Consider the following 25,256-nt stretch of genomic DNA (forward strand, 5'->3'; position numbering starts at 1 on the left):
TTTCAGACTGTGTGATGAGCAGCTCTCTTCCCAAAGCCATTATGACTTTGGTCTTCGAGCTTTGAAGAGTGTGCTGGTAAGTGCAGGAAATGTGAAGAGAGAGAGAATCCAGAAGATAAAGAGGGAGAAAGAAGAACGCGGGGAAGCAGTTGATGAAGGAGAAATTGCAGAAAATCTACCTGAACAAGAGGTTCGTACGTATGTTCTTCTAATCACTCACACCTTAAACACTAACTTTTTAAAAAAAGATTTATTTATTTGAGAGAGAGTGTGTACGAGCAGGGGGAGGGGTGGAGGGAAGGGCTGGGCACAGAAGCAGACTCGCCCCTGAGTGCCGAGCCTGACTTGGGGCTCCATCCCAGGGTCCCAAGATCATGACCTGAGCGAAAACCAAGAGTCAGAGGCTTTAACTGACTGAGCCACCCAGGCGCCCCAGACACTAATATTTAAATTTGTCTTTTCAACATCTAAGCCGCAGCTTGAGAGTCCCCGTGGTGATCCCCCGGCCTGGGAGGGATGGGTAGGAGACGCTGTATTTGCACAGTGAACTGAGTCGCTAACGGCCACATCTTTCTGACGTACCTTCTGGGGACACAGCAGTGGCTGTTCAAGCCGGGCTACCCCCTGGGCCCCAACACCCCTGCTCAGAGCTCGTCTGTCTTCTCGCCATTAGATTCTGATCCAGAGCGTCTGTGAGACCATGGTACCCAAGCTGGTGGCAGAAGATATCCCGCTGCTCTTCAGCCTCCTGTCGGACGTGTTCCCCGGGGTGCAGTACCACCGGGGCGAGATGACTGCGCTGCGAGAGGAGCTGAAGAAGGTGTGCCAGGAGATGTACCTGACGTACGGAGACGGAGAAGAAGTCGGCGGGATGTGGGTTGAGAAGGTAACGGGTTGACCCCGCTGGCTGCGCCGTGCGGTCACAGCAGCCCCGGGCCCCAGGAAAGAGCCACGTTCGAGAGAACTAGACCATGAGGGCCAGGGGGCAGCTGCTTTATCAAGATGGGACCCAAGGCTTTTTTCTTAAATACAGACCTAATGGTTTCCGTGAAAATTCCACGTACGTGGTGGAGTTCATTCTCTAGAAACGCTGACACTTATGGAAATACTTACAGAAAGTATTTACTCCAGTGTAAATTCTACCACTAGACTCGCCAGCATCGTAGGGTTAACGATGCTAACCCGTCGGGGTGGATGGTCTGCGTGGGCTTCTTTTCTCTCCTTGCTCTGGGAGACTGAGCAGCATCCGGTCACACGGCTGTATGCTGACCGGACCGGCGCCGGACGGGGTCGCGCAGGTGGCTCAGCCACGGAGCCTCCACCTTCTCTAAAGGGGCTCTTTTGAGGCAGCTGGTTGGCGTCCCCTGTTCCTCTGGCTCCCAGCCAAAGAGTGCCCCTAGTTTAGTGAAAAGCCCTATTGAAATATTTTTTGCAGATGTGGCCCATGAACCGTTAACTTTAAAAGTTCCGCTGTAGTGCTTGCCTTTAGGGATTCAGAGCACATGTCTCGTGTCTGCTGCCATGAGGGGGTGCTGGAGAACCTTCTGGTTCTCTGGAGTGGTATGATGTGGTCTCTTTGGCCCGGCAGGTCCTCCAGCTCTATCAGATCACACAGATCAACCATGGCCTGATGATGGTGGGGCCTTCAGGAAGTGGGAAGAGCATGGCTTGGCGCGTGCTCCTCAAGGCTCTGGAGAGGCTCGAGGGTGTGGAGGGCGTGGCTCACATCATTGACCCCAAGGCCATCAGCAAAGACCACCTTTACGGAACCCTGGACCCCAACACCAGGGAGTGGACGGATGGGCTGTTCACACATGTCCTGAGAAAGTGAGTTTGCCATGATTCCCGCAAGTGGGACCTGGGTACTCCGTCCTTACGTTAGCAGCAGGTGTTACTTTTCTAACCAAAACTGAATGGGCTAAATCGTCACTGCAGAAACCATGTAGGTGAGCATCTCTGATCTCCAAATCTCAAGTTGGTCAACAGCTGTTTCAAAACCTTTCCAAACCAGGATCATAGACAACGTGAGGGGTGAGCTGCAGAAGCGCCAGTGGATCGTCTTCGACGGCGACGTGGACCCTGAGTGGGTGGAGAACTTGAACTCGGTGCTGGACGACAACAAGCTCCTGACTCTGCCGAATGGCGAGCGCCTCAGCCTTCCGCCTAACGTAAGTGGCCTTCTCGGGGTGTCAGGCCAGGCGGCCCGTGCGCTAGCAGAGTGCCGCTCTGGAGTTGAGGCTCCAGGGTCTGTAGCAGTGGCCAGCCAGGTGAGTAGTTTTCAGGGTTGACGGAGTCTCCTGGTGCTAGATTTTTCCAGTCCTTTGGCTGGCGAGAAATAGTTCCATTGGACTAATACCTTTCTGCCGTCTGCTAAATGTTAAGCGTACTCTGTAATTCCCGATTCACACTCCTAACCAAACGTGAGGATTTCTGACGTTACCTTATATCTGGGAAGTGGCAAAGAGGAGTAATTTAGATATGGAAGCTGTCAAAGCTGTTCCTCGGAAATGAGCTTTTGGTCCAGGCCCTGGACGCACCACCAGATAGATAAGGAAACGTTCGTGGGCCTGCAGAGGATTTGCATCCTACTGAAGGTCCAGGAGGAGAAAAGCAGACCAAACCCCTGTCGTCCTGGGACACACAGTCTGATGTGATGACAGGAAACCAAGGGAAACAGTGTTAGGTGGTAAGGGGATAACAAGCCAGAAGAGAGTGGTGGGCGTTGGCAAGATCTGGAGGGTGCCCTGTCGGGAAGGGCGACCTGGAAGCATCCCCGGGAAGCGTCTGTTGAGATCGAGGCAGGTGGAAGAGCCAGTCTGTGGGCCTCTGGGTGTGCCGGTTCCAGCTGAAGGGGCCGATAGCAGGGGGCTTGGTCAGAGATGCGAGGAGCAAGGGGAGAGAGTGTGGGTGAGACCGGGGAAGGGGGCCGCTGGATCAGGTTCGGCAGAGGTCGCCGTGAGGACTGGCACGTGCCCGCTGGGGGCGTCCGGAGCCTCGGGAGAGTCTGGGTCGGATTCCTCTGGCTGCCGGCTGCAGCGCATCTGCAGGGAGCAGGGTGGGAGCAAGGGGACTGTCCGGGAGCTGGGCGATCGTCCAGGCACGGCCATGGGTGTGGGCCAGAGGAGTTGGCAGTGCGGGAGCTGCTGAGTTCTGCTGTAATTTAAAATTCCTGCTGGTGGGACTGGCTGAGGGGCCAGAGGTGGGCGTGAGACAAAGGGGGAACCATTTTGGAAGAGCAGCTGGTGCATGTGAACCTTTGGACCAGCAGTGGTGGCTGTCGTCACGTCAGAAACTGAGCCAGGGATGCCTGGTGCCGCTCGGGAAATGTGCACTTGGACTTCTGTCTTGATTGACATGTCAGGTCTTTCTGTTCCGGCTTGTTATCCAGTAGATCCTAACCACTGCTCTCCTGTGGGGCGGGGTAGCCCCGAGGTTAAGGCTCGGAAATCAGACCATCTGGTTTGACTGTCAGCCCCATTTACAGCACTGGGACCCAGGTGGGGTACCCAACCCCATCTGCGAAACAGAGACACTGACTGACTTGCCTGCCTCATGGATCAGGGTGAAGGTTGCTGGCTTCGGGCAGGGGATCTGGCGGCCGTACTGGCCTGGGCTAAGGCTGGTGCACCTCTGCCGCTGACGCCCCTCCAAGGGAGCTGTTCTCTCCTCCAAGAGTGCGTCTCCAGGGCTCACCTGCTCTTCTCCCAGCACACACGTTTCTGACCCACATTCTTCTATTTTTTTCTTTAAAATTGATGTATTTAGGGGTGCCTGCGTAGCTCAGTCGTTATGCATCTGCCTTCATCTCAGGTCATGATCTCAGGGTCCTAGGTTCAAGTCCCTGCATTGGGCTCCTTGCTCAGCAGGGAGTCTGCTCCTCCCTGTCCCACTCCCCCTGCTGGTGTTCCCTCTCTAGTTGTATCTATCAAATAAAATCTTAGGAAGGAAAAAGATTTATATATTTATTTTAGAGAGTGCTCAAGTGCTCGTGTGTGCAAGCAGAGAGGAGGGGCAGGGACGGGGGGACAGAATCCTCAAGCAGACTTTGCTGAGTGTGGAGTCCAGCAGGGCACTGGATCCCACGACCCCGAGATCATGACCTGCGCAGAGGCCAGGAGCCGAACACTTGGCTGACCGAGCCCCCCAGGCGCCCGCCCTTCCCAGATTATCGCGGAGAGCAGCTCGTGGTTGGTGTAGTGGTGGCAGACATAGACGTTTTCACTTTCAAACAAAGTGAACTAAGTGCAAAAAGATTCTAATTGTTCTTTCAGTGTGTGCGTAGGTAAAAGAATTTTAGTGTCTGAGTTTCTGCCGGACCCACATCGTTAATACTGCTCTTTTCTCTGCAGGTGCGCATCATGTTTGAAGTGCAGGACCTGAAGTACGCCACGCTGGCCACGGTGTCGCGCTGCGGCATGGTCTGGTTCAGTGAGGACGTGCTTAGCACGGACATGATCTTCAACAACTTCCTGGCCCGGCTGCGTAGCATCCCCCTGGATGAAGGGGAGGACGAGGCCCAGCGCCGGCGCAAGGGCAAAGAGGACGAGGGGGAGGAGGCCGCGTCCCCAATGCTGCAGGTGCGAGGCCGTCAGCGCTCTGCCCGGCGCGGCCACAGCTCTGCCCGGAGAGGGCGGGGGACGTTCTGGGCGGCGAGCTGGCCGTTCTGCCCCCGGAGGCCCTGGGAGCCGGGGAACCGTGGTACTCTTCGCGGGTGGTCTCTGCTCGTCTGTTGAACCAGGGCTCTTGAGGGAGGTTCGCGTAGTCAGTGCTGTCTCGTACCAGCTCCCAAGGAAGGACTCTCCTCTGCCAAAGGGAAGACGTGTTTCGGAAAATTTAACGAATTCTTTCGGATATCTGACTTTTTTTTGCAAATTGATGAAATACTGCATTTTCCTATTTCAATGGTGAAAGCCTGTGTTTCTAGGAAATGTGGCCGAGGACCACCAAGATAAAGGAGTAAGGGCTGGTCCTTGAAGGTTATCCAAAACAAATTGTTTGCAGGTCACATGACCCTCTCCTGGGCTTAATTGAGAATATATATGAAAGTCTCTGGGCTTTCTGAAATATTAGTTCCATATCATTTACTGCCTCTTGCAGATCCAGAGGGACGCAGCCACAATCATGCAGCCGTATTTCACCTCCAATGGCCTGGTCACCAAGGCCCTCGAGCACGCCTTCAAGCTGGAGCACATCATGGACCTGACGCGCCTCCGCTGCCTGGGCTCGCTCTTCTCCATGCTGCACCAGGCCTGCCGGAACGTGGCCCAGTACAACGCCAACCACCCCGACTTCCCCATGCAGATCGAGCAGCTGGAGCGCTACATTCAGGTCGGGGGGCACGTGCGTCGAGGGGGAGCAGGGCTTCACCAGGGCCGGGCATGCATGAGCTCTGTGCGCCTCCCTAAACTAGGTGCCCATTGGGAGGTGTTCTCTCTCCTGGGCACAGGGTCAGTCTTTCCTGGGGGCCAAGAAAGGTGCCCGGTGTGTCCATGAGCCCAGGACGCTGGGAACCACTTTCTTCAAGGTTATTGTTGCTGAAAGTGTCTTTATTGTTGTAACTGTATTTAAAAATGGGTTTTATTTTCTCTTTCAATAGCGGTATCTGGTTTATGCGATACTCTGGTCCTTGTCTGGAGATAGTCGGCTGAAAATGAGAGCAGAGCTGGGTGAATACATCCGAAGAATCACAACGGTGCCGCTTCCTGCCGCACCCAACATACCAATCATCGATTACGAGGTGCGGGCTCGGAGGGCGTGGCCTTCTCCCCCTTGATCTTGCCACGTTGGCTTGATTCCTCCCAGAACCACCTCACCCGGGGCTTGGCTTACTCTTTCCATTTCATAAAAAGGTTCTGACCTTTGTTTTATGCGGTACAAAAGGAAAGCAGATGAATATGCAAGTTGTGTTTTGTGGGAAAACAAGCAAGTCTGTAAGTGAGGTAGTGTGTGGGTCCCAGAGTGACCTGCGCCCTTTCTCTGGGTGTAGGTGTCCATCAGCGGAGAGTGGTCGCCGTGGCAGGCCAAGGTGCCTCAGATTGAAGTGGAGACGCACAAGGTGGCGGCCCCCGACGTCGTCGTGCCGACTCTGGACACTGTCCGCCACGAAGCCCTCTTGTACACCTGGCTGGCTGAGCACAAGCCACTGGTCCTTTGTGGCCCTCCGGGCTCTGGAAAAACCATGACGCTCTTTAGCGCCCTCCGGGCCTTGCCTGACATGGAGGTAAAGAGGCCGGGACGTGGGCAGCAAGCCTTCTGGTGCTCAAATGCGGGATGGGGCTTACGGGCCTTCATTTGGTTCTTCCCTGTCCAAAGGTTGTGGGTCTTAACTTCTCGAGTGCAACCACCCCCGAGCTGCTGCTGAAGACATTCGACCACTACTGCGAGTACAGACGCACACCGAACGGGGTCGTCCTGGCTCCTGTTCAACTTGGGAAGTGGCTGGTTCTATTCTGTGATGAGATCAACTTGCCGGACATGGATAAATACGGGACCCAGAGGGTCATATCCTTCATCAGACAGGTGTGTGCGCTCCCCCGAGGCCCCGCTGCCTTTGCTCGTGTTTGCTTCTGCCGAGCTAACACTCCCGCTTGCCCTCAGATGGTGGAGCACGGAGGCTTCTACCGAACCTCAGACCAAACGTGGGTGAAGCTGGAGAGAATCCAGTTTGTCGGGGCTTGTAATCCACCCACCGATCCTGGAAGAAAGCCCCTGTCTCACAGGTAACACCGCTCTGTAGTCCACACTCGCCTCACAACGTACCTATTCCACGATTGCTTTAGATGTTGCACAGTGAAAATCTGGCTTTAATTATTAAAAGGAAACAAAATACTGCTTATCATAGGTTGGCCCCTGGGCTCCTTTCGCTGTGCTGCGATCCCAGGAAAACACACTTGGAAACAAAAGTTCTGACTCTCTGGGGGTAATGGGCTAACTGCCGCAGACCTGTGGGGCCAAGATGGGGCAGAAGCCAGAATCACTTTCCCACCTTTGCTTGGCTCTTTTTCAAGTTTTTTTGTATCTGCGTGTCAGCCCCGGGCATGAGTGTGTCGCTCACATGTCGCTGTGTGAACTGTGACATGAAGCCTGTGTGGCTCGATTAGGAAGGCACTTGGGGCTGGGCGACTCAGGCGCACTGCTCCGTCACTGGAGTGGCTGAGCCGGCTGTCCTCACACAGATTCTTGCGGCATGTGCCTGTTGTGTATGTGGATTACCCGGGACCCGCCTCCCTGACACAGATCTACGGCACCTTCAACCGGGCCATGCTCAGGCTCATCCCGTCTCTGCGCACGTACGCCGAGCCGCTCACGGCCGCCATGGTGGAGTTCTATACCATGTCTCAGGTACTCGGGGCTCCTCTGCTCCTCTGGGGGCTAAAGAACGCTGTTACAAGTTTGGGCTTTAGTGAGGGGCGCCTGGGTGGCATCTGCCTTTGGCTCGGGTCACGATCCCAGGGTCCTGGGATCGAGCCCCCACATCAGGCTCTCTGCACGGCAGGAAGCCTGCTTCTCTCTCTCCCACTCCCCTGCTTGTGTTCCCTCTCTCACTGTGTGTCTCTTTGTGTCAAATAAATAAATAAAATCTTTAAAAAAAAAAAAAAGGTGGGCTTTAGTGAAAAAAAGATGGGGTTCTTGTGACTTGCCTGTTTCGGGGAAGACTTCCAAGAGCACTTCGAGTGCTGCCCATCGGCCCATGGGGACAGTGTTGTGCTTCTAATGCTTTATGAGCGCTTCCTGTTCCGTGTTGCAAATGTTTCCTGGTATTTAGTTTGCTTTTAATTTTGTAGAACTGTAACTTTCTCTGCAGAAATTTTAATATAATTTTTTGTCTTTATTTCTGCTTTTCAAATCATGCTTTTCCTGAACTTAGGGATTACATTTTTATTTATTTTTTTTTAGATTTTATTTATTTGACAGAGAGAGATCATAAGTAAGCAGAGAGGCAGGTAGAGAGAGAGGAGAAGCAGGCTCCCTGCAGAGCAGAGAGCCTGACGTGGGACTCGATCCCAGGACCCTAAGATCAGGACCTGAGGCAAAGGCAGAGGCTTAACCCACTGAGCCACCCAGGTGTCCCAAGGAATTACCTTTTTTAAAGTATTTTTGGAAGAATTTTTTGTAGTTTCTTTCAAAATATAATTAATTTCAATATCAAAGTGAGCAGCTTTCATCAAGCTTTGTTCTGGATAGTTGTCCAGTTGTTCCAACATTACTAATTCATCCTACAATATTCCAGGGCTTAGGAGGTTCATTTTCAATATAAAAATGTCATACAGCATTTGCTCTTTTATTCATTTTTCATGTCTTAAGATATTAACATGCACCTCCACTTTTCTGAACCGCAGGAGAGATTCACTCAGGACACACAGCCCCACTACATCTACTCCCCCCGTGAGATGACGAGGTGGGTGCGAGGGATCTTCGAGGCCCTGAGACCTCTGGAGACTCTGCCCGTGGAAGGCCTTATCCGGATTTGGGCACATGAAGCCCTGCGTCTCTTCCAAGACAGGTAAAGCCGAGGATGCGGTTAGCTCCATGCTTCCCTGCTCCCTCTCTTACCCACCCTCCAAGGTAGGGTCTCTGCAAGGCTGGGCTGGCCAGATTTGAGCCAGGCTCTGCTGATGGTGGAAGGGAGCGGACAAGGTCAGCCTTGTGTCTCGGCACTGAGCACAGCCACCCCTGGCCTTGATGTGTCTCAGGGATCGGGGACTGCCCTGGGCTGCTTACCGGGGGGCATGGGGCGAGGCACTTCCATTAACCTCTACAACCGTCAAGTGGGCATCGCCTAATCGGTCAAAGCCAGAGGTCTCGAGAATTCGAATGCCTTCCAAGGGCATCTGGCGGGCATGTGACTCTTGACCTGGAGTCATGAGTGCGAGTCCCACATTGGATATAGAGATCACTTAAAACAAACACAAAACCAGAAACCCACGATTGAATGCCTTCTAACGACTACCTGACATAGGGTTTCCAGGACCACCAACTCCTTACCCTCCATCCTTTTATCGGAGGGTTTGCGGCTCTGTCCCTGGGACTTCAGTTTTCTCTTCCTGTCAGCTGCTTATCTCAGGAGTTGCTTCGCAGCTTCTGAGTTTTTCTAGGGATGTCCCCAGTACTTAGTGGATCACGGAAACTTGTGGTTTGAGTCGCAGGAAATGCCAGAGTGAAAAGTTGAGTTTTTACCTCTTGAGGAATCTTGTCAATTATTTTTCTTTAGCCAGAAGCAAATTTTTACATTCTTTATACTTGAGTAAGATCTTTATTTGACAATAAATTTTTAATTTTCCTAGTCCTGTCTTGTAATTTTTTTTCTTGTATTTTTAATTTTTTATTTTATATATGTTAGTGTACATGGACTTGTAGGCTCAGTTTAGACTGGTGAGGAAAAGTTAAACTTGTGTTGCTTTGACTCCAAATTTCTAAGCAGTAAATCTTAATTGATTTACTATTTAATGTGGTACCACGGTTTCCTGCCCAAATTATTTGGGGAAATGTTCTGCCTGTGAACTGGGTTACTCAGAACAGTGTAGGAGGGCAGGCCTCTGATGGCAGGCCAGGTCCCCTTACTCCCAGCCCGAGGGTGAGACAGCCCTCTGACCACTGACCATCCTAGGTGTACATGGTTGGTAGCAATTAGTGGTTCTTCCCGGGAGAACCCAAGGTAAATGGCTCCCTCCAGACTGAGAAGTACCTGTCCATTTGGCAACTGCACCACTAGACCGATGAGTCCTGCCTCCAGCTGGCTTTTCACATCTGTACTTTCAAGGAGTCCCAGAATGTTACTTTATTATAGATTTCTGGCTTTCACATCAGGCTCCTTGGAGTCCTTGAGTTCCACACAGCTGCCCTGACCAAGAGCCCAGTGTCCCGGATGGGTGGAGTAAGGGGGAGCAAGGAACGTGCTAGCTTTTTTGTTTTTTTTTTTTTTTTAAGATTTTATTTATTTATTTGACAGAGGTCATAAGTAGGCAGAGGCAGGAAGAGAAAGAGGAGGAGCAAGCAGGCTCCCTGCTGAGCAGAGAGCTGGATGCGGGGCTTGATCCCAGGACCCTGAGATCATGACCTGAGCCGAAGGCAGAGGCTTAACCCACTGAGCCACCCAGGCGCCCTAAGCTTTTTTTTTTAATTAAAAAACAAAACTTTCTAACACTCTCTTTTTTAATAATGAAAAAATTTGAGCTATAATACAGTTTTACCAGATTTCCCAAAATACCGGAGACAAAATTTTGTTTTTATTAAAATGTAGCACTGGCAGTGGTGCTTGTAAATTCCGACTGGCTGCAGTAACCACATGCCCTGCCTCCACTAGACCCGCCCCTCGTGGCCCACTAAGCAGATCACAGAGTCAGCTTCTCAGAAGGGTTTGCCCTCATCCCCCTCCACAAGGATAGGTCGGGTCTCACCTGCTTGCTCTGTGATTCTCTTCATAAGCCCTGTGTCTCCAGCAGTGTGCGGGTCAGTCCCCGTTCCTGTTCTCTTATTGCCCCCATGATATTGGGAACTTTATATTAGGCAAGCTTAGAAGTTAGAATCATATTGTCATTTTATCTTTTTTTTTTTTTAAAGATTTTATTTATTTATTTGTCAGAGAGAGAGCGAGCACAGGCAGACAGAATGGCAGGGAGAGGCAGAGGGAGAAGCAGGCTCCCCGCCGAGCAAGGAGCCCGATGTGGGACTCGATCCCAGGACGCCGGGATCGTGACCTGAGCCGAAGGCAGCTGCTTAACTAACTGAGCCACCCAGGCGTCCCTATTTTATTTTATTTTATTTTTTTAAGGTTTTACTTATTTGAGAGAGAGGGAGGGAAACAGAGAGCACGAGTGGGGGCAGAGGCAGAGGGAAATGCAGACTCCCTGCTGAGCACGGAGCCTGAAGTGGGGCTCGATTCCAATCATGACCTGAGCCAAAGGCAGACAGACAGTTGACCAACCAGCCATCCAGGCGCCCCACCTGTTGCTGTTTTAAAAATCAGTGTGATTAGACATTATTAAAGGAGGTTTTTTTACTTTATTTTTGCTTTTGTTTTTTAAATAATCTCTACACCTGAGGCACCTGGGTGGCTCAGTGGGTTAAGCCTCTGCCTTTTCTGTTCTGCAGGGAGCCTGCTTCCCCCACTCCTCCATGCCTGCCTCTCTGCCTGCTTGTGATCTCTGTCTGTCAAATAAATAAATAAAATCTAAATAAATAAATAAATAATATCTACACCCAACATGGGCCTTACACTCATGACCCCAAGATCAAGAGCGTCACGCTCTGCCGACTAAGCCCGCCTGGTGCCCCAAGGGAATTTTTTTAGATGTAGTGATTCCATAGCTTTGAGGGGTTTTACATTGTCATTACATTACAATGTCAGAATTTTGGATAGTTTAAGCTGTCTGGAATTCAGATTCTTAGGTTTTTCCATTTGTGGAAAATGAAAATTTCTGTAAAGGCTAATTCTGGCTCTTGCAGTCGCTCTCAGCACCGACAAAACCTGGTGTTTTCTCAGCACGGCTTCTGTTTGGACTGAAAGGCATCCCCTCTGCTTCCCACAGGCTCGTGGAAGACGAGGAAAGGCGCTGGACAGATGAGAACATTGACATGGTTGCTCTGAAGCACTTCCCCAACATAGACAAAGAGAAGGCGATGAGCCGGCCCATCCTGTACAGCAACTGGTTGTCAAAGGTAACAAATACGTCATTTCAGAAATACTTCTTCTGTCTTCTTAGAGTCATTTTCTAAGCAAAAATACCTTTTTCCTGAAGTACCTGTAAGTGAGCACTGGGTGTAGGCTCGGTGTACTGCGTATTTGCTGGTACCGTGGGACTGATGATCCAGGAGTGTGGCTGGGGCCAGCTGGCCTGCTGGGTGTGTCCTCTTCCCATGAGGTGGCCACTACGAGAGCCACACCACTCCAGCCAGCAGGGGTCACGACTTACACGTGTTTGCAGCGAAAGGGGCTTTCCCTTTGCTTTCTCTTTCCTCACACTATAAAAATGAGCTAATTGTGAATAAGTTGGGTGAAAATATTTCATATAGTTTGTACTAAACAAAATTGACGTTCCCAGAATAGCTATGAGCTGTCCTTTTTCCAGAAGAGTAGGATGTTCTAGTAAGTTGTAATTTCAGTACGCATTTCATTCAGTAGGAAAGGCAGACAGACGCAGGGATGAGCCAGGGCTTCCTGTAGGGAGCTCCCAGTCCAACATGGTAGAAATAGCTCCGTCTGGGTAGAGCTCTCGGGAGAGCAGACCCTGGCTCTGGGTCTTAAAGAGGGCCACACAGAAGCAAGAGATAGCAAGAGAGGTTTGTTTGGTGTTGCTAAAATTTTCTGCTTATTTCTGGACTCTAGATCCTAACCCTGCTCATTTATAGGCACCGTCTTCTCCCAGTGGTTCATCCGTCGCCGCTCCGTCATTTAACACATAACCCGTCTATAATTGTGTGTGTGTGTGTGTGTGTGTGTGTGTGTGTGTGTGTGTAGCTCCAGGTCTGTTTTGTTTTTCCTGAGGGGTGTCTGTTGTCCCGACACCTGACCCAGCGCTGTTGGTAGGATAATCCCTCACTTGGCAGCATCTCTCTGCTGCGGGCTCCCCGAGTGCAGGGGTCTATTTCGGAGGCTCAGGCCTGCTCTACTGCTCAGTTGTTGCTTCCTGCACTCAGGAAGGTGGTGAAATCCGGTGGCAGAGGCCTTCACACTTGGTTCATCTTTAGGGACCTCTTGACCATTCCTCTTCCAAATGAAATTTAGAACTGACTTGTCAGTTTGTGCTAAAACCACCAGTGCTGCCCACCCGTGGAATTGAGGCCAGGACTACATTGACTTTCTCTGTCAGTTTGGATGGAAATGACGTTCTTAACCATAGTGTGCTTTTCCCTGCGTGGTCGTGGTCTCTGTCTTCATTTATTTAGGTCCTTCTGTGAGGTCTTTTTTAGTGAAGATCCATTTTCTCTACAAAAATTCTCCATTAGATCCAGTCCTAGTTAACTTACACTTTTGTTGTTATGCTGTAAATGATACCTTTTTGCCATTTTTTTAAAGATTTTATTTATTTATTTATTTATTTATTTATTGAAGATTTTATTTATTTATTTGACAGAGAGAGATCACAGTAGACAGAGAGGCAGGCAGAGAGAGAGAGAGAGAGAGGGAAGCAGGCTCCCTGCTGAGCAGAGAGCCCGATGCAGGACTTGATCCCAGGACCCTGAGATCAAGACCTGAGCCGAAGGCAGCGGCTTAATCCACTGAGCCACCCAGGCGCCCCTAAAGATTTTATTTTTAAACAATGTGTACACCCAATGTGGGGCTTGAACCCAAACTCTAAGGTCAAGAGTCTCATGCTGGGGGTGCCTAGGTGGCTCAGTGGGTTAAGCCTCTGCCTTCGGCTCAGGTCATGGTCCCAGGGTCCTGGGATGGAGCTCTACATCAGGCTCTCTGCTTAGCAGGAAGCCTGCTTCCCTCTCTCTCTGCCTGCCTCTCTGCCTACTTGTGATCTCTGTCTGTCAAATAAATAAACAAAATCTTAAAAAAAAAAAAAAAAAAAGAGTCTCATGCTGTACCAAATGAGCCAGCCAGGCGCCCCAAGTATATGAAAATACAATTGGCTAATAACGAAGATGATTTCTTAGTAATTTGGGTCTTACCTGTTTTCTTACAGGATTACATCCCAGTTGACCAGGAAGAATTGAGAGACTACGTCAAAGCTCGGCTGAAAGTCTTCTATGAAGAAGAACTTGATGTCCCTCTGGTCCTGTTTAATGAAGTGTTAGACCACGTGCTCAGGATCGACCGGTGGGCTTTCTGTTGTGACAGGTCACCCCTGGCCTTAGCTGCTCTTAACTAGTGTTGGGAGATCCTGCCAGGCCTCCCGACCGACCTTCCCCCACCTCGCCTCCACCCTCCTCTTGTCCCCCCTCCCCCTGCCCTTCTCAGTCCAGCTTCTCTGTCACATACGTGCCTGCTGCTTGGCACTTACTGCGCTCCTGCCAGCGGTCTGTGCCAACCGACACTGAAAGCTCCGCTAGAATCGGGTCTGTCCGCCTCCTGCCATCTGAGTATCTGAGGACAGGACCATGTCCCTTGGGTCTTTGCGCCCCCCAGTCCTGGCAGATAGCGATTGCTTAACAACTGTTCAACATACAGATTTAAGTGGAAACACATTAAAACTGTTGTATATTAATTCCTGAGGAAGTTTAGGACCTAAGTGTTAAAAGCGGACCAGATCATAAAAGCCTTGAATTTTATCTTTTTCTGATAATGTTTCAGAATATTCCGCCAGCCTCAAGGCCACTTGCTTCTAATTGGTGTCAGCGGAGCGGGAAAAACCACCCTGTCCCGTTTTGTGGCCTGGATGAATGGTTTGAGCGTGTACCAGATTAAGGTAGGTGTGCTCGGCACTTGTGCGCCCCAACAACGGATTCCTGCTGCACGCACAAGGCTCCTCGAACGAAAACAGACCTGACCCGGCGACTGCTTCCGCAGGTGCATAGGAAGTACACGGGGGAAGACTTCGATGAGGATCTTCGGACCGTGTTGAGGCGTTCCGGCTGTAAGAATGAAAAGATCGCGTTCATCATGGATGAGTCCAACGTGTTAGATTCCGGGTTCCTGGAGCGCATGAACACGCTGCTGGCCAACGGGGAGGTGAGCGCCCCATGTGTGGTGCTGCCTGCGCGCCGTTCCGGGACACCAGGACCAGTCGGTAGTCGTGTTCTCTTGCTTGCCAGGTTCCCGGCCTCTTCGAAGGGGACGAGTATGCCACCCTGATGACCCAGTGCAAAGAGGGGGCCCAGAAGGAGGGCTTGATGCTGGACTCGCACGAGGAGCTGTACAAGTGGTTCACCAGCCAGGTCATCCGCAACCTCCACGTTGTCTTCACCATGAACCCATCCTCAGAGGGGCTCAAGGACCGCGCGGCCACCTCCCCGGCGCTTTTCAACAGGTGATGCCGGTGTCCGCCCGGCTCTGGGTCACGGGCAGCCCCGCTCTGGGGAGCTGTGGGAGACGTGGCCGTCTCTTTCAGGTGTGTGTTGAACTGGTTTGGGGACTGGTCCACGGAAGCCCTGTATCAAGTGGGCAAGGAATTCACAAGCAAAATGGACCTGGAGAAGCCGAATTACATCGTGCCCGATTACATGCCGGTTGTGTACGACAAACTGCCACAACCACCGTCACACCGCGAAGCTATCGTGAACAGCTGTGTGTTTGTTCACCAAACTCTGCACCAGGTGAGCTCCGTGTCCGGACAGAGGGGAGCGCGGAGGCTCCCCGGTAGTAGACACAACACCATGGCCTCTTGGTGCCTCTCTCAGGAGCACTTCCTCCTCCATGTTACCAGGCTGCACCCCCGGGGTCACTGACCTTCGCTGCCCTCTGGCCGTGGCCTCTGTGAAGCGTTCTTCTCTGCTTTGCTTGTCTCACTGCCAGGGTGTGTGTGTGTGTGTGTCCTAGCTGTCCCTTCCCAACCAGGGGTCAGCATGCTTTCCCTGTAAAAGGCCAGATAGCGAATGTCTTGGGCTTTGTGGACTAGGAGGGTTTTTGAGCTACTCGGTCCTGCCCTGGTACACAGCCTCCACAGCCCATGTGTGAGCAGGTGGGTAGGGCTGTGCCCTCCAGCGCTGTGTTGGCAGAAACAGGCAGTGGCAGGATTTGGCCCACTGGCTGGGGTTTGCTCACTCCTTATGGAAGGGTCCCGTTCGCTCCCCCCTGTAAGGCTTTGTAAAACCCACTCTAAGTCTGCGGGTGCCCTGAGGACCGCTGTTCTGCCGCACCTACAGGCCACCCCCACTGCCTCTGGGATGTGGCCTGGCCCTGGCTTCCCTTGCTGGTCTCATGTTCTGTTGCCCTGCACTAGCCTGAGGGGCCAGAGCATCTGGTCACACAGAGCTGTGCCCTCTTGCCCTCCTCCTGCTGCCATCTCTTACTTTAGTGTCCGTGGAAGATCGGCAGGAATCAGAGGGGGCAGAGCGTGCAGTACTCCAGTCATAGAACCTGTTCTTACGGAGTACACGTCTGGGTCACCAAGGTCACCTCTGGGTTGTAGAGATGTTTGAGGAGAAAATTTAGGGGCCTGAGGGGCTCCCTGGGATCTCCCAGGAGGCTGAGCTGAGACCCCAGGTCAAGCGTGACTCCTGAGGGCCGAGTCCGTGCCGCCACGTCACCTGGCAGAGCAGTTAGCTTTCTGAGGTGAAATCACAGAGGATGTCCTGAAGAGCGATAAGATGGAACTGTTTTCTAAAAGGCTAACGCTCGGCTGGCAAAGCGCGGCGGCAGAACGATGGCCATCACGCCTCGCCACTACCTGGACTTCATCAACCACTACGCCAACCTGTTCCACGAGAAGCGGAGCGAGCTGGAGGAGCAGCAGATGCACTTGAACGTCGGGCTCAGGAAAATCAAAGAGACGGTTGACCAGGTACATCCTAGGGGTTCGCCTCCCTTACAGGCAGGGGGCTAGCATAGGCCCCTTTCCCGGTCATTTCCGCATCGTTCCGTTTTCCTCACGTGGTGTCTGTCCCTCAGGTGGAGGAGCTGCGGCGCGACTTGAGGATAAAGAGCCAAGAGCTGGAGGTCAAGAACGCGGCCGCCAACGACAAGCTGAAGAAGATGGTGAAGGACCAGCAGGAGGCGGAGAAGAAGAAGGTGAGCGTTCGCCTCAGGAGCCCCAGCCGGCCGGGTCCGCGCCGGCCGTCTCCGGGAGCATAGCAAGTCTGGTGTGAGGGGGCTTCGGGGTCTAACGGGTTGGGGTTGCGGGTGTCTGGGCGGGGCAAGGAGTGTTCAGGAACCCTCAGCAAAGTAGCCAGGACCCATCGCCGAGCCTTCCTTGCTGTCTAGGTGATGAGCCAGGAAATCCAGGAGCAGCTGCACAAGCAGCAGGAAGTGATTGCCGACAAACAGATGAGCGTCAAGGAGGACCTGGACAAGGTGGAGCCCGCGGTCATCGAGGCCCAGAATGGTACGTCCGCGCCGTCCGGTCTGGCTCTGTCCGCGCTGCTGTACAGTGTGGGGACTGAGCCTGGTCCGTAGCTCACGGTTTCCCGAAACGCTGGAGACTGCCTGCATCTCGGGAAGCAACGGTTTTTTGTTTGGGTGGTTGGTTGGTTTTGTTTTTTTTAAGATTTTATTTATTTGACAGAGATCACAAGTAGGCAGAGAGGCAGGCAGAGAGAGGAAGGGAAGCAGGCTCCCTGCTGAGCAGAGAACCTGATGCGGGATTTGATCCCAGGACCCTGAGATCATGACCTGAACGAAAGGCAGAGGCTTAACTCACTGAGCCACCCAGGAGCCCCAGAAAGTGAAGCTCTTGTAACACTGCTTCCACCAGAGTGGAGCCCTTCTCATGAGAGATGGTTGACAAAACAAGGTTGATGTGAATACGTGGGGTTTTTTTTTCAAAATCTGGTGATAATTACATGAATGTGCGTTTACGAATCCCTGACTTGAACATCAGCAGAAATGCCGTGAAGCGCACAGTGTCACCGCCTTGTGGTTTTCCGAGCGCGCTCCGGCTGGGCCAGCAACTGCCGACCTAGGTGCCCTAGCGGCCGCTCTCTGTCCCCGCCTCCAGTGGGGCCCACCTGCGGACGCTGTGCCCACCCCTGCGGCCTCCCCTGCCCCATGGTCCCTTCTGGCCCCATGGTGTTTGCTCCAAAAGCAAGGGCTTTCTCTTCTACCTCAGGAGGAGTATACAGCGTCCAAACCTTAGATTTTCCTTGAGAGTTGGATTAAATGAGAACTTAATATGGTTTTCACTGCCGAGTAACCACTGAGAAAGCGTTTTCATCAAAGTTCAGGCTGGACGACTGTTTTAGCTTGTGGAAGGCACCGACTGTCCTTTTAGAACTAGATTCACCCAGCCAGGCCAGTGGTTTGTGAATTCTGGCAGATTGAAAACATCTTTGCTTAAGTTGTGGAAGACACACACGTGATGAAAATGTCTTTCTGGAGCTGGAGCTAGTGGGGCTGGGAGACCTCGCTGAAGGCAGCGGCCTGCTATTTATGGACCGTTCGCTGTGGGTTTGCTAGTACAGTGAGAGCCTCCTATTTCAAAGGTCGGTCCCTCCTACCATTTTGTTTAAGTTTAAAGACGCAAAGTCTTGCTTGCTCAGACCTTCTGGGCAGGGGGCCCCTCCTCGCTGGGAGCCACGGCTCTGCTGCGCGGCCGCCCCTCACCGCCCTCCCTCTGTCGCCCTCCCGCCCCGCCTCTCCTGCTGCCGCTGTGCTCAGCCGTGAAGTCGATCAAGAAGCAGCACCTGGTGGAGGTGCGGTCCATGGCCAACCCCCCCGCGGCCGTGAAGCTGGCGCTCGAGTCCATCTGCCTGCTGCTGGGGGAGAGCACCACGGACTGGAAGCAGATCCGCTCCATCATCATGAGGGAGAACTTCATCCCCACCATCGTCAACTTCTCTGCAGAGGAGATCAGGTGAGCACTGCCTCGGAGCAGAAGACAGTGCCCCGATGCTGGGAGGTTTCCCTGCTCTGACGTCCTGTCGCCGTGGCGGGGTTATATTCCAGAAGGCAGCGTCCGTTATGTTAGCACGCATGCCTCCCAGGCCGGTTCCTTCAGAGTGGTTGTCCGGTTTCTCCCTCCCGTTCCTGGCACGAGCTCTCCGGTTCCTTGACCTGTGAGCCGAACGCCCGTCAGCACAAGTAGTTGTGAGGGCCTTGCCCCAGAGCCGGTGGCAGACACTGCCTCCTGTCAGGGGGGCGGGGCAGGGCTCCGAGGCCTTCCCCGCGGCAGGGCCACTGTCCCGCAGAACACGGGGGCAGCCGATGGGAGCCGGCCTTTACGTTGAGGTTTCCTAGAAACTCTACATTCAGCCGACACCTGCTTGGAACTCCGTGTCCTCTCTTGCAGCGACGCCATCAGGGAGAAGATGAAGAAAAACTACATGTCCAACCCCAGCTACAACTACGAGATCGTGAACCGGGCGTCCCTGGCCTGCGGGCCTATGGTGAAGTGGGCGATCGCGCAGGTAGGCGGCGCGGCCCGGAGCTCCTGGTGGGAAGAGCCGCCCCCCGCCCCCGGCCGGTGGCTCCTGAGAAAGAACCACTGTGTGTCTGTCTCCTCAGCTTAACTACGCAGACATGCTGAAGCGGGTGGAGCCCCTGCGTAACGAGCTGCAGAAGCTGGAGGACGACGCCAAGGACAACCAGCAGAAGGCCAACGAGGTGGAGCAGATGATCCGGGACCTGGAGGCCAGCATCGCCCGCTACAAGGAGGAGTACGCCGTCCTCATCTCGGAGGCCCAGGCCATCAAAGCAGACCTGGCCGCCGTGGAAGCGAAAGTGAGACCCTCCGCCGGCTGCGCCGTCTTCCCGCCAGCTCCCCTTCGCTGGCTTCGGGACGTGGAACGGCCGTGCGCCTGCCCCGCCCTCGTCTGGCCAGCTCTCTTGTCTGAGACATCCTGCCGGCTTCCCCGAGGAGTCACTGAGTGGCGTTAATCATGCCAGGGGGTGATCTGAAGCTGGGAGCCCCTTCCCCACGCCAGCCCCCAACCTGTGCGTTCGCCCACCTCAGTTTCAGTGGGGTCACCCGCGGCTGGGTGTCTGTCCGGGTCTCACGTCCACTGCCGTGTGCTTCGCCGTACCGGTCCTCCCCCTGAGCTCCCCGCTACTCTCCTCCCCCGCCAGCAGCGCTGCCTTCCTCCGCCGGCCCTCCCCAGCCCTCTGCCCCGGGCGCTCTTCCAGCCCAGGCCCCGCTTCCACCCACGCCTCAAGGCTGACCCCTGCTTCTCCGCGCCCCCTCGCGCCCCCTCGTATTCTGAGACCTGTGTTGTCCTCCGCCATGGGGGAGCTGGATCGCTCCCAAGACTGAGCAACTGGAGCACGTTTCCGCCTCCGGCCCACCCAGAGCCCTGCAGGGGGACAGGTTTTCCCTTTTCAGCATAAATCCTGCTCCTCTTCCCGGTAGGTGAACCGGAGCACCGCCCTTCTGAAGAGTCTGTCCGCCGAACGCGAACGGTGGGAAAAAACAAGTGAGACTTTCAAAAACCAGATGTCCACCATCGCCGGGGACTGCCTCTTGTCAGCCGCGTTTATCGCCTACGCGGGTTACTTTGACCAGCAGATGCGCCAGAACCTGTTCACCACCTGGTCCCACCACTTGCAGCAGGCTAACATCCAGGTACCGGGCGGGGGGCTGCGCCGGCGGGAAGCGCGGGAGCCACCCCGCTGTCCGTTCGGCGGGCCCCGGGAGGAGGAGTGACCGCCGTCCCCTTTCAGTTCCGCACAGACATCGCCCGCACGGAGTACCTCTCCAACGCCGACGAGCGCCTCCGCTGGCAAGCCAGCTCCCTGCCTGCGGACGACCTGTGCACGGAGAACGCCATCATGCTGAAGCGGTTCAACAGGTACGAGCTGGCGCAGAGCAACTCACGGGTCCTTGTGTGCGGCGCGCCCGGGTCTGAGGAGTTGAGTAGAAACTTGGCAGCGGGCAAGCAGCACGGCAGGCGTAGTGCCCATCTCTGCTGGGGGGTACGCGCGGGCCTCATCCTCGCTTCCTGCCCATCTGAATCGTCCTGCCGTGAGCCTCTCTCATGTGGGCGTTCGGGGCGGATTGGCAGGGCTGTGCTGGGGCAGACGGTGGAACAGACCCTCTCAGCGTATCATGACGACTGCAGATACTTAGCTGAGAAGAGGGGCATCTGGTGTACCTGGTTCCTGGCCTAAGAAGCCCAAATAAGTTCCCTCGACCGCAGGCAGGGCGGCTGGACACTGGCTCCGGGAGTCCGCAGCACCCCCACCCCATTCAGGGCCCCTGGCCCTCTCTGCGGCAGCTCCCTACCCGGACACCCTGGGTGTTTCTGGCTTCGTCTCAGTATCTTGAAATCCTGGAGCCCATGAAGTGTGTCACTGTCCCACAGACACAAAGGATGAAGACTCCCAGCCCCTCAGGCCCCGCCTGCAGCTCCGTGTCTTGCCCCGTGGTGCTGGTGGGAGTGTCGATCCGTCCTTGCGGTCTGTGCTGGGCGGGCTCCTCTGAGCGAGCGCACAGGCACTCCTCCGTGCTGCTCCGGCACTAGCCTGGCCCACGGGACAAATGATAAACCTAAGGACGGTGTGTGACTGACAGCAGACTGACAGCACCTCAGGGGCCCTCATAGGGAGCCAGTTAGCAGCTCACCGTGCGTCTCCAGGGCAGGCGGCTGGGGTCGTTGCGGACCCGGCCGCGCATGTGCTGTGTCCACAGAGGCTGTCCGGCAGGTGGCGAGCGAGGAGGACACATGCCACATGAGAGGGCAGGTGTGCTCCCCACGGATACACGTACACACGCGCACACGTGTGTCTGTAAACGCCTGGAGCTTTTCCAAGCAGAAAACCAGAAACCCATGACCAAAAATGGGGGAAGGGGAATCTTCCCACCGTATGCCCTTTCATGGCTTCTGAATTTTGTGCAAACACGTGTACATGCAGTACATTTTTTAAAAAGTGTTTTAGTTGGCCCCATGACCCTGGACCCATCACTCTTAGTGCCCCGTCTTGCTCATTCATAAAAGAGACGAGCTGATGGTACCTTCTCCCAGGTTTCTTGTGAGGACTAAGCTGTGTCTGCCATTCGTCAGAGTCCCTGGGGGTCTAAAGCCGCCCTGCCCTGCTCCAGGGAATCTGTGACTTGGTTAGCTCCCTACAGAAGCGCTTCAGAAAGACGGCTTTAGCGGCAAGCCTTTGTGACGCTTGTCTTCGTGGGACTCTGGAGACCACGGTGGAGTGGTGGGGACAGCCTTCCCGTCATCTTTGTCGAGGCTCCCTGAACCTGCTCTGATGTCGCCTCCCCCTCAGGTACCCGCTGATCATCGACCCTTCTGGCCAGGCCACAGAGTTCATCATGAACGAGTACAAGGACCGCAAGATCACGCGCACCAGCTTCCTGGACGACGCCTTCCGGAAGAACCTGGAGAGTGCCCTGAGGTTTGGGAACCCCCTTCTGGTGCAGGTGTGTGCAGCAAACACTTGATGGGGTACAAAACTGGAGTCTGTGCCTCTGACAGCAACGGCACTTGTTTGATGTCAAAGGATAAAGGTTTGCGATTGTTCTGTGAAAAGTTGGGCCAACAGAACAGTGTTTATTTAGTCTCCGTCATCACAGTGCGCTGGAACTTTCTGCACTGATGGTGTTGTTCTCTGATCCGTGCTGCCCGCGGTGGTGGACGTGTGTGTGGCTGGGGTGACTGAGGAACTGAATGTTTCAATGACGTGGCCACCGATGGCTCATGGCCACCGTACCAGACGGGGAAGGTCTCCGTGGCTCGGTGGCTCCTGAGTTGTGTTTGGAACAGCTCAGGGTCAATGCCATGTTATTTGGGTGAAAATAAATACTGTGGAGCTCTGACCATTTGTGTGCGCGTCCGTAGGATGTGGAGAGCTACGATCCAGTGTTGAATCCAGTACTGAACCGGGAAGTGCGGCGAACAGGGGGCAGAGTGCTGATCACCCTCGGCGACCAGGACATAGACTTGTCACCATCGTTTGTCATCTTCCTGTCCACCCGAGATCCGACTGTAAGGAACAAGGCACCTCAGATACGCAGCAGTGACAGCACTTGGTGTCACCGCTTGGGTGACAAAGCAGGCGGTTCTGTTACTCGTTTTGGCAGGTGGAGTTCCCACCAGACTTGTGTTCCCGGGTCACATTCGTCAACTTCACGGTCACTCGTAGCAGTCTACAGAGCCAGTGTCTGAATGAAGTCCTGAAAGCAGAAAGGCCGGACGTGGACGAAAAGCGCTCCGACCTCCTTAAACTTCAAGGTGTGTTTCTGGGTCTGGAGCTTCGGGAGTCTTGAGCAGGTTGGGGTGAACTTGGAAGGGACTAGAACATGTCAGGTTTATTCAGACCTTCGGGAGAGCTTTCCTTCTGGAGGAGCAGGGGTGCCGGCAAACTCGGGGTGTTCCGACCGTTTCAGGGGAGTTCCAGCTCCGGCTGCGCCAGCTGGAGAAGTCCCTGCTGCAGGCCCTGAACGAGGTGAAGGGGCGCATCCTGGACGACGACACCATCATAACGACCCTGGAGAACCTCAAGAGGGAGGCTGCCGAGGTGACGAGGAAGGTGGAGGAGACGGACATCGTCATGCAGGAAGTGGAGACAGTGTCCCAGCAGTACCTGCCTCTGTCCACCGCCTGCAGCAGCATCTACTTCACCATGGAGTCCCTGAAACAGGTGACCGTGGGGGCCGCCCACCTTGGGACAGCGCGCCGCGCGCCGCACGCTCCCGCCTAATGGCCATCACCTCCCCCTTCCAGATCCACTTCCTGTACCAGTACTCCCTCCAGTTCTTCCTGGACATTTATCACAATGTTCTGTACGAGAACCCCAACCTCAAGGGCATCACCGACCACACGCAGCGCCTCTCCATCATAACGAAGGATCTCTTCCAGGTAGAGCACCTGGCGCTTGGCTCTGTCAGGGCGGGATGGTGGGAGGTCATGGCTCAGGGACCACAGCGTGGGCCGCTCTCGTCCCCAGGTGGCGTTTAACCGGGTGGCCAGGGGCATGCTGCACCAAGACCACATCACCTTCGCCATGCTGCTGGCCCGGATCAAGCTGAAGGGCGCTGTCGGGTAAGGTCGGCCGCCCCGCTTTGGGGGTCGCCTGTGAACACGGGACGAGGCCTTAAAGGGAATAGATTCCTTCCTATGACCGCTCCTTCAGGGGCGGCAGAAGTGAATTGGAGATCCTGCTAACCTGCTGCCCCCTCCAGGGAGCCCACCTACGATGCCGAATTCCAGCACTTCTTGAGAGGAAAGGAGATCGTCCTGAGCGCCGGCTCGACGCCCAGGATCCAGGGCCTGACCGTGGAGCAGGCCGAGGCGGTCGTGAGGTTGAGCTGTCTCCCTGCGTTCAAAGACCTCATTGCAAAGGTTCAAGCCGACGAGGTAAATGTTCTGAGGCTTCCTGGCCTCTTCGAGGAAACTGGCCTTGAGGGATTGCGTGTGTCACACTCACATGTGCCGTCTGATACGTTCGTCTCGACTTCTCTACCCACAAAACGAGCTCTGCTCCATGGCATATCTCTCTCTCATCTCCACAGCAATTTGGCATCTGGTTGGACAGCAGCTCCCCGGAGCAGACGGTCCCGTACCTCTGGAGTGAGGAAGCCCCGTCCAGTAAGCCCGTGTCAGGCTCCCTGTGTTTTCATTCTGGACCCAAATGTAAAATTGGGCTTTGCTGCTCAAGTGAAGGAACACTTCCAAAAAAAAAAAAAAAAGTCACCAGTTCCTGAAATAAGTTATCTCAGCATTAAAACTTGAGGTCCTAAGTCCTGCTCCACTCACGCTTGAAGGTGGGGAGAGACCTCGATAGGCAGGCCCTGGCCCAGCGTCAGGGGAGAGGTGGGCTTGTTCTGGAGTAGTCTCCCGCTGCCCTGTGCTGGCTGTGGCAGGGAGGGGACGAGCTCCAGCACTGCCACCCAGCCGGGGTGAGGCTGGTGGTCGCTGGCAACACATGGGTGTCCATGGAGTCCTTTAAACCGGTAACTGCCACAGTAGCCACAGAGGGGCCCACACAGCAGACACTGTCACACGTATGTCCTGAGGGTTCACTTAAGACAGGAGGTGGTGGCAGTGCTCCTTGGAGCGGAGAGGACCAGGAGCGGCAGCACAGTGTCTCGGGTCACTTGAGCTGAATCTTGTACACTGAGTGTCACCAGGCCGGAGCTTGTTGCAGGACTGGTCCAGCGGGGGCGGCTTGGAGTCTGTGCCGCGCCCGCCCCCCAGCCCTATACTTGCCTCCTGCAGCACCCATCGGGCAGGCCATCCACCGCCTGCTCTTGATTCAGGCCTTCCGTCCTGACCGCCTGCTGGCCATGGCCCACATGTTTGTGTCCACAAACCTGGGGGAGTCCTTCATGTCCATTATGGAGCAGCCGCTCGACCTGACCCACATCGTGGACACTGAGGTATGGCTCTGGCTCCCCGCAGGCCCGGGTGCGCCTCACCTCCTCCGGCAGCCGGTCACCGTCTCCTCGTCAGGCCACACGCCTGGGCCGTCCCACGGCGCCCACACCTCAGGGCCGGGAAGCCTTCGCGAGGCCTGTCTGTGGGGCTCTCCCGTCGACAGATCCACCATCTGGTGGAAGCCTTCTGCCTTAGTTCTGATCTCTTCACCTCTAGGTCAAGCCCAATACTCCCGTCCTGATGTGCTCCGTGCCTGGGTATGACGCCAGCGGGCACGTGGAAGACCTTGCGGCCGAACAGAACACACAGATCACTTCAATTGCGATCGGTAAGGGCGCCCGATAAATCATCCGGGCTGAAGCCCCTTGGAATTCGTGGTGGGCCCTGAGGCC

General features: G+C 54.6%; 1 protein-coding gene across 1 annotated transcript in view; it reads left to right on the top strand.

Annotated features, from left to right (window-relative positions):
• The window catches only part of DYNC1H1 (dynein cytoplasmic 1 heavy chain 1), a 67,672-nt gene that overhangs the window by 36,122 nt on the left and 6,294 nt on the right, over nt 1-25,256 (top strand). Inside the window, exons 31-66 of the mRNA XM_032345314.1 lie at nt 7-190; nt 674-886; nt 1,589-1,827; nt 2,012-2,168; nt 4,350-4,577; nt 5,098-5,328; nt 5,597-5,737; nt 5,987-6,220; nt 6,313-6,519; nt 6,598-6,719; nt 7,176-7,341; nt 8,340-8,503; nt 11,529-11,658; nt 13,632-13,765; nt 14,240-14,354; nt 14,456-14,617; nt 14,701-14,915; nt 14,997-15,201; nt 16,215-16,388; nt 16,496-16,615; nt 16,808-16,928; nt 18,200-18,395; nt 18,831-18,948; nt 19,046-19,261; nt 19,887-20,099; nt 20,198-20,325; nt 21,755-21,908; nt 22,327-22,473; nt 22,569-22,719; nt 22,875-23,128; nt 23,212-23,346; nt 23,435-23,529; nt 23,670-23,844; nt 24,000-24,075; nt 24,706-24,866; nt 25,081-25,192. Coding sequence (XP_032201205.1) covers nt 7-190; nt 674-886; nt 1,589-1,827; nt 2,012-2,168; nt 4,350-4,577; nt 5,098-5,328; nt 5,597-5,737; nt 5,987-6,220; nt 6,313-6,519; nt 6,598-6,719; nt 7,176-7,341; nt 8,340-8,503; nt 11,529-11,658; nt 13,632-13,765; nt 14,240-14,354; nt 14,456-14,617; nt 14,701-14,915; nt 14,997-15,201; nt 16,215-16,388; nt 16,496-16,615; nt 16,808-16,928; nt 18,200-18,395; nt 18,831-18,948; nt 19,046-19,261; nt 19,887-20,099; nt 20,198-20,325; nt 21,755-21,908; nt 22,327-22,473; nt 22,569-22,719; nt 22,875-23,128; nt 23,212-23,346; nt 23,435-23,529; nt 23,670-23,844; nt 24,000-24,075; nt 24,706-24,866; nt 25,081-25,192 — 5,993 coding nt within the window. The remainder of the gene's footprint in view (nt 1-6; nt 191-673; nt 887-1,588; nt 1,828-2,011; nt 2,169-4,349; nt 4,578-5,097; nt 5,329-5,596; nt 5,738-5,986; nt 6,221-6,312; nt 6,520-6,597; nt 6,720-7,175; nt 7,342-8,339; nt 8,504-11,528; nt 11,659-13,631; nt 13,766-14,239; nt 14,355-14,455; nt 14,618-14,700; nt 14,916-14,996; nt 15,202-16,214; nt 16,389-16,495; nt 16,616-16,807; nt 16,929-18,199; nt 18,396-18,830; nt 18,949-19,045; nt 19,262-19,886; nt 20,100-20,197; nt 20,326-21,754; nt 21,909-22,326; nt 22,474-22,568; nt 22,720-22,874; nt 23,129-23,211; nt 23,347-23,434; nt 23,530-23,669; nt 23,845-23,999; nt 24,076-24,705; nt 24,867-25,080; nt 25,193-25,256) is intronic.

This window comes from Mustela erminea, chromosome 5 (genome assembly GCF_009829155.1).
Source record: "Mustela erminea isolate mMusErm1 chromosome 5, mMusErm1.Pri, whole genome shotgun sequence".
Lineage (NCBI taxonomy): Eukaryota > Metazoa > Chordata > Mammalia > Carnivora > Mustelidae > Mustela > Mustela erminea.